Source organism: Trichechus manatus, unplaced genomic scaffold (assembly GCF_000243295.1).
Source record: "Trichechus manatus latirostris isolate Lorelei unplaced genomic scaffold, TriManLat1.0 scaffold00039, whole genome shotgun sequence".
In the NCBI taxonomy this organism is placed as follows: Eukaryota; Metazoa; Chordata; class Mammalia; order Sirenia; family Trichechidae; genus Trichechus; species Trichechus manatus.
The window spans coordinates 9,705,384-9,713,675 of NW_004443975.1; the positions used below are offsets into that span (position 1 = coordinate 9,705,384).

The 8,292-nt window shown below is 37.1% G+C and overlaps 1 protein-coding gene across 4 annotated transcripts in view; it reads left to right on the forward strand.

Moving 5' to 3' along the window:
- Positions 1-8,292, forward strand: part of LIN9 (lin-9 DREAM MuvB core complex component) — a 72,623-nt gene that overhangs the window by 28,502 nt on the left and 35,829 nt on the right. For all 4 annotated transcript variants that reach the window (XM_023730928.1, XM_004375882.2, XM_023730927.1 and 1 more), the window contains 2 exons: positions 1,456-1,589; positions 2,834-2,959. In XM_023730928.1, coding sequence (XP_023586696.1) covers positions 1,456-1,589; positions 2,834-2,959 — 260 coding nt within the window. The remainder of the gene's footprint in view (positions 1-1,455; positions 1,590-2,833; positions 2,960-8,292) is intronic.

An 8,292-nucleotide genomic window follows, 5' to 3' on the forward strand; every position in this document is an offset into this window, starting at 1 on the left:
CTTCATCAGCCTGAGACCAGAAGAACTAGATGGTGCCTGGCTACCACCAATGGCCGCCCTGACAGGAACACAACAGAGTCCCTGATGGAGCAGGAGAAAGGTGGGGTGCAGAACTCAAATTCTAGTAGAAGACCAGACTTAATGGTCTGACTGACTCTGGAGGAACCCCAGAAGGCATGTCGCCTAGATTCTCTGTCAGCCCAGAACTAAAACAGTTTCTGAGACAACTCTTCAGACAGGGATTGGACTGGACTGTGGGACATAAAGTGATACTTGTGAGGAGTGTGCCTCTTAGCTCAAGTAGATACAAGAGACTAAATGGGCAGCTTCTGTCCGGAGGTGAGATGGGAAGGCAGAGAGGGTTAGGAGCTGGTTGAATGGACGTGGGAATCGGGTGGAAAGTAAGAGTTTGCTGTCACAGTATGGGGAGAGCAATTAGGGTCACATAACATTGTATATATAAATTTTTGTATGGGAGACTAACTTGAAATGTAAACTTCATTTAAACTACAACAATAAAAAATTTTTTTTTTTTAATTTTCTCCATATAGGTCTTGCCCATTTGTTAATTATATTCCTAGTTGTTCAACCTTTTTGTTACTCTCATTGTTGCTATTGTAAACAGGGTAGTTCTTTTGTTTTATTGTCTTACCATTTCTTAATTACATGTAGGAAGGAGTGATTTTTTAAGATACTGATTTTGCATATCAATTTTGTATTCATCTCCTTTATTAAATTCTCTTATGTGTGTAATAGTTACAGTTGATTTTCTTGAGTTTTCTGGGGCAGTCATATCACCTGCAAACAATGGTAGTTGTGTCTTCTCCTTTCCGATTTTTATTCCTCTTATCTAATTGGCTTATTCCTCCAAAACAATGTTAAAAAATAGTGATGATAGTGGACATCTTTGTCATATTCTTCACTTTAATGAGAGTATTTTTGGTATTTTACCATGGGACATGATACTGGTTTTTGACTTGGGCTGCAGTGCGTGTTTTGTAAGGTTAAGAAAATATCTGTCTGTTTTTATGTTCTCGTTCTTTCTAGCTAAAGGTTTGTCGATAATGTTGAACTTTTCCAAGAATCAGCTTGTTTTTCTCTATTGTTTTTTCTGTTTCATTCGTTTCTGCGCTAATCATTATTTCCTTTTCTTTTCTTTTTTTAGTTTCTTAAGGTAGAAATGTGGGTTATTTCAGATGTTTCTCTTGTAATATAGGCATTCATGGCCAGACATTTTTCTCTGAACACTGCTTTCACTGATTCAACTAAGTGTTGGTATATTGTTTTTTTTTAATGCATCTCTTCTGGAGACTTTTTATAAAAAATAATCACAGTGTTTGTTGCATGCTAATAAAAAATATATTTACCATTATCTGCCTTTTTTCAAATGTATTCAATATTATAGATGTTTATTTTCACTTGTTAGAGCTATAATTAATCTTTTTTATTATATAGAAATTTACAGCAACAATGTCAACACCAGATAAGAAAGCCTCACAGAAGATTGGTTTTCGATTACGTAACCTACTCAAGCTTCCCAAAGCGCATAAATGGTGCATATATGAATGGTTCTACTCAAACATAGATAAGTATGTATCATGGCTTATATCGTGAATATGCCTTGAACCAGAAATTTAAGTTGTTCAAATGTTATGAACTACAGCCTTTTCTAAAAACTTTTATTTTTTCCTAAATTTCTTTTTCTATTCCTCATTTCAGTTCAATCTTCCGTATCATTTAGTTTTCCTTTTTCTCTTTTGGGGAAGAAGTTGTTCATTGTTGTGAAAAATTAAATGGAAGTATCTTTGAATTATGATTCACAAACACCATGGAGTGGAGATATCCTAAAACAAAGCATCATTATTTGCAGTAAATGAGATTTTTTTTTATAAATCTTGAGATTATAGTGCTAGTATTAGAGTGGAAAAAATGGTTATTAATGGTAAAAATGATTCAGTAAGTTTTTTAGGAGGATAGTTTTTCTATTTTAAGGATAGTACTTAAGCACCTTAGTTATACATAAATGTTTAAGGAGAACATAGTAAGACAATTGTATGAAATCCAATAATTCAGCAATAGAATTTACTTAGGAAAAATTCTGTAGGATTTCTGATCGATGCTTATATGCCAGTCATTGGTGCTTATTTTGCTGGCTGTTTCCCTTTCCTTCCCTTCTCTGTTTTCCAAACCAGTTGACTACTCTGGAACTTGTGAATCTCAACGGAGTTCATATTTGAACTCAACACATTCACGCATCACTGCTAAGACTATTTCCTGGTTTCTCAAACTCATGAATAGAATGGTTTTCTTTTTGCCCACAGGTTTTCCTTAGGTTTAGAGCGTTTAGTGTCCTAGTGTGATCCTAGTTCTTCTGGGATTTCCAAGAACTAATCTAACCCTCTAGAGTTCTCTAGATTTCTAACACTGATTTAATCCCAGAGAGGACTCCTTGGAGATGGTATTACCTCTGGGATAAAGTTACTCTAGCTAGTAATTGTTTATCATCACCAGACGTAATGCCAGTGCCAGAGTAGTCTTCCAAAGAATGTCCTTAGGGGAAATTTAACAAAAGTAATTGTCCCTGGAATCTCAGTCACAGACAATATTCCCTGAGTAGTTTTTACAAATTATTTGTTTCACAAATGCCAAGGATTTAGTTCAGTTGTGACCCTTTAATTTTGCCTGTTTTGTATATGTATGGCTTAGAAGTGAAAATTTGGCATCTTGTAATGAATGTGATGTTGAAAATTGGAATGTGTATTTCAGATTTTATGTCTTTTAAGAAAATAACACATTGCATATTAACCATTAAAATACCACTTCTGCTTTACAGACCACTTTTTGAAGGTGATAATGACTTCTGTGTATGTCTAAAAGAATCTTTTCCTAATTTGAAGACAAGAAAGTTAACAAGAGTAGAATGGGGAAAAATCAGGCGGCTTATGGGAAAACCACGGAGGTAAAAATAACATTTTGTTTTTGTTTAAAATAAAATCAGTGGATTGGTTGGTAGAATCATTACTGTGTTACTTTTTTTTTTTAATCTTTGAAATGTCTAATACCAAAACATGACATCTGAGATAATTTATTGTATGTAAAATATATCTTGCTAACCAACGTTAATATAGGTGCCCTGTGTACTTATGCATCTTATAATTAAATGTACAGTTTCATTTTTGTTTATTTCACAGGCTTTGAACATAATCTGATTATTTTAAATTTTATGCCCTACTATGTTCCAAAAAGATTTAAGAGTGCCCTAAAAGGTATTTAAGTAAGCTGTCAGATTATATATGCATTGTTATTATCTTCTGTGAAAGTTTTTATTTCCTCAAGAGGCTTCCCACAAGTGCCTGTTATACTTGATATAAAAACAGAAATCAAGTTAATCTATCCAACATATTACTTTCTGAAAATTACTCTTCGTGTTAAATAACTTTTCCTTTTCTATTGTTATCCTGCTTTCTAACCCATCAGAAAATTTTATATTACTTTTCACATTCCTTGGCTTGTGGACACATCACTTAAATCTCTGCCCCCCCCCCCGCCCCCATCATCACATGATGTTCTCTCTGTGTATCTCTATGTCTCTTCTCTTCTTATAAGGATACCAGTAATATTGGATTAGGGCTTATCCTAATAGCCTCATCTTAACTTGATTTCCTTTGCGAAGACCCTAATTCTAAATAAGGTCACATTCTCAGGTACCAGGAGTTAGGTAGAACCCCACATATCTTTTTGGGGTACCCAATTCAACCTATAGCAACTTCTAAGAATTTATACCACAGAAGTACACGAGTGAAACAACAAGCACAATGTTATTTGTTGCAGCTATTTGTAGTAGCAAAAGATTCACAGCAACCTAAATGTCTGTAAATAGGAGGATGATTAAATAAAGTATTATAAAGGAGCCCTGGTGGTACAATGGTTAAGCACTTGGCTGCTAACCCAAAGGTCAGTGTTCAAACCCACAAACCACTTCGCAGGGGAAAGATGTGGCAGTCTGCTTCTGTAAAGATTATAGCCTTGGAATCCTATGGGGCGGTTCTGCTCTGTCCTATGAGGTTGCTATGAGTTGGAATCAACTTGACAGTATGGGTTTGGTTTTATCTGCCTTCCGCCTACCAGTTGCCATCAAGTTGATATCAACTCATAGTGATCTCATGTTATGTCAGAGTAGAACTGTGCTCTATAAAGTTTTCAATGGCTGATTGTTTGGAAGTAGATTGCCAGGCCTTTCTTCCAAGGCACCTCTGGGCAGACTCAAAACCTCTAACCTTTTGGTTGGCAGCCGAGCATATTAATCATTTTCATCACCCCGGACTCCACCACGGATACTACCGTGAACACAGAAAACTATACATCTGCTTAATAGAAAATAAAACAAAAACAGAGAAAGCTTTTTATGTACTGATTTAGAAGTGGTTGCTAAGATATAGTAACAAAAGAGAGCAAAATACAGAATAGTGTGTATTACAACTATTTGCAAAAAATAGAGAAACACAAACTGGTTTTTTTCCGCAAATAACGTGCCCATGTATATAACGCACCCGCACATATACCATCCACAGCACACTTTGGAAAATAATGTGCAGGTAGGTTGTGTGGTCGGCAAAAAACATAAAACACATGCGTTATTTGCGTAAAAATATGGTACACATTTTTTACTTGTGTGTGCCTAAAGTGTCTCTGAAGGATATGTAAGAAGAAATGATTCCCTCTGGGAGGCAAGCTGCATGACTGAGGGGCAAAGCTATCAGAGTTCTCACTGCCTTTTGAGACTTTTAAATTTAAAACCATGTGCATGTATTAACTGTTAAAAAAAAAATACTATTTAAATAAAATTTGATTGGTGAAAGGGGGTATATTAGATCCAGAATGTTAACTCTCAGAACTCAGCACTATAAATCAAGCATCCAGTTAACAAATTGGCAGAAGATTTGAATAAACGTTTCACCAAGAGATAAGGATATCAAATGAGCACATGGAAAGATGTTTAACATCATTAGTCATCAGGAAAATGCAAATTAAAACCACAGTGTCTAAAGTTTACAAAACTGAGCATGCCAAGTGTTGATGAGGATATGGAGCAACTTGAACTCTCACACACTGCTGTTGGGAATGAAAAACAGTTTGGTGGTTTCTTTAAAAGTTAAATATACACCTGCCATATGGCCCGGATATTCCAACCTTAGCTATTTACTCAAGAGAAATGAATGCATATGTTCATACAAAAACCTGTACACGAGTATTCATAGCAACTTTATTTGTAACAGCCAAAAACCTAAAACAACCCAAATGTCCACCAACAGAAAAATGGATAAACAAATTATGGCACATAATAAATGCAATATATTTTTTAAAAACACACAAACCTATTGCCATTAAGTCATTTCCGACTCATAGTGACCCTATAGGAAAGAGTAGAACTGCCCCATAGGGTTTCCAGGGAGCAGCTGGTGGATTCGAACTGCCAGCCTTTTGGTTAGCAGCCGTAGCACTTGACTGCTGCACCACAAGAGCTCCAAATGGAATACTACTAAGCAATAAAATGGGATGAACCATTGATACATGCAACAACATGGATAAATCTCAGAATAATTATGCTGAGTAAAAGAATACTATATACTACTTGATTCCATTTATATAAAGTTTTAGAAAATACAAATTATCTATTATGACAGAAAGCAACTTAGTGATTGGCTGAGAAGTGGGGATATGAGGTGAGAAGGATGCAAAGGAGGGATAACAAAGGGACAAGAGGAGTTGGGGGAGGGTGATGGTGATGGGTATCTTCATATGTTCATTATTTTGAATGTAATTATGGTTTTATGGATGTATCCGTAAATGAAACATTAAATTGTACACTTTAAGCATTTGCAGTTTATTAATGGCAATTATACCTCATAAATCTGTTAAAAAATAAAAATTTAATTGGGGAAAGTGAGTACAAGAGAGGAAATGTGAGAATCACGGTATGGAGAGAAGCAAAACTGTAATTGTCAACTTTAGGGGAATAGTCTGGGTCCTGGATTTTTTTTTAAAGTGCTTGACTTTTTTTTTTTTAATTTTTTTCCCATTCAAAAATTTATATGTACATTGTTATGTGACCCTAATTGCTCTCCCCATACTGTGACAGCACACTCCTCCTTCCATCCCTGATTCCCCATGTCCATTCACCCAGCTCCTAACCCTCTCTGCCTTTCCAGCTCACCTCCGGACAGAAGCTGCCCATTTAGTCTCTTGTATTTGCTTGAGCTAAGAGGCACACTCCTCACAAGTATCACTTTACGTCCCACAGTCCAGTTCAATCCCTGTCTGAAGAGTTGGCCTCGGAAATTGTTTTAGTTCTGGGCTAATAGAGAATCTAGGGGCCATGCTTTCTGGGGTTCCTCCAGAGTCAGTCAGACCATTAAGTCTGGTCTTCTTACTAGAATTTGAGTTCTGCACCCCACCTTTCTCCTGCTCCATCCAGGACTCTCTGTTGTGTTCCCTGTCAGGGCGGTCATTGGTGGTAGCCAGGCACCATCTAGTTCTTCTGGTCTCAGGCTGATGAAGTCTCTGGTGTATGTGGCCCTTTCTGTCTCTTGGGCTAATACTTTCCTTGTGTCTTTGGTGTTCTTCATTCTCCTTTACTCCAGGTGGTTGGGACCAACTGATGCGTTTTAGATCGCCGCTTGCAAGCTTTTAAGTGGGACCTAGGTTTTTAATGCCAAGAAGTCTGCTAAATGATGCTGTATAGCATGGAAGTCAGTTTTTATGTTTTCTTAAGTCTGACCCAAAGGAGGTCTGTGAGTGTCTTGGATTGCCTCTCAGGTGCAACAAGAGGAAGTGAGACTCAGGCAGGAAAGCCAGAAAACAAATAGAATTTAGTACTCACAGGTCCCAAAGAGGACTTATGTATGGCAAGCAGGGTGGGGTTAGCCAGGTTTCACAGGCTGAAGTCTTACTGGTCAGCTTAAAGGTTTCTAGGGCATTAGTGTGGGAAAAGGGAGAAATTTTTGTCACAGGGAGTCATGTGGGATATGGCCAAGGGGGCAAGGAGTAACTACAGGCGTTAAGAGACTGGGTTACATGATTACAGCGGGATCTCTGTCACAGGAAATCACAGGGGTCATGTCCAGGAGGGCCAGTTGGAGCCTGTAATTGTTGAGAGACTGGGTAAAAAGGTAGAAATGGCCATGTCATAAACTAGGTGAAAGGGCGACTAGGAGAAATTAATGGATGCTGAGGCAGCAAATTATGTAAGCCACAAATAGGCCTTATGACATGTGAGACTGCTCAACTCTCTGGTATCACATGATGCTTTCTTTGATCTCATGGTCTTCCCATATATACTGTTTGAATGCACGTTCAACCAATTCAGAAATTAGTAATGTACAAACAAAAACCAATCCCTTTGCTGTCAATTCCAACTCACGGCGACCCATGTGTTACAGAGTAGAACTGCTCTGTAGAGTTTTCTTGGCCATAATCTTTATGGAAGCAGACTGCCAGGCCCTTCTTCTGTGGAACTGCTAGGTGGGTTCGAACCGCCAACCTTTCTGTTAATAGTTGAGTGCAGACCGTTTGCGCCATCCAGGAACCTTATAATATAAAAAAAAAAAAAAAAATCATATTATCAGCTAAGATTCTTCTGTATATTTCCAGTTCTTATTCATTATTGTTCACAGTGATCCAATTTGTAAATTATGCGGTCCCAGTATCCTAGTTTGCTCACTGTTTTTTATTTGGTTTCTGAGACTATAAATGGCAATAGAGCTCATTGTGTACCTTTGAAGGTGGTGCTTATACCATGGCATGAAAGCCATGTTTAAATAGTTTTGAGTCATCCTAGAATGAGAAGATGGAGACAAGACGGGCCTGAAAGATAAAGGTGAATTCAATATTCAGACTTCCAGACAGGAAGTATGATTAAAAGTTTACATGGTGGCAAGTCTCTTCTTTAATTCCTGTATTAGTATGCCTACAAGTCACAGGTTGTTCTGGATAGAGTGTTGGAATTGAACTTTGGACTCAAAGAGGCCTGGGATTCAGGCATAGTTTTGCCAAGCGATAGTGAACAAATCCTCCTACTTCATAAGAAGGAATAAACTAGGCCTTTGAATTTTTGACTCTTGCAAGGTCCTGTTTATTTATTTATTTATTTATTTAAAATGTTTTTATTTTTTATTGATGTAATTAAATGAAGTTTTTACATTTCAAGTTAGTCTCCCATACAGAATTTTTTTTTTTTTTAACATACATTGTTATGAGACCCCAACCGCTCACCCCATTCTGCGACAGCACACT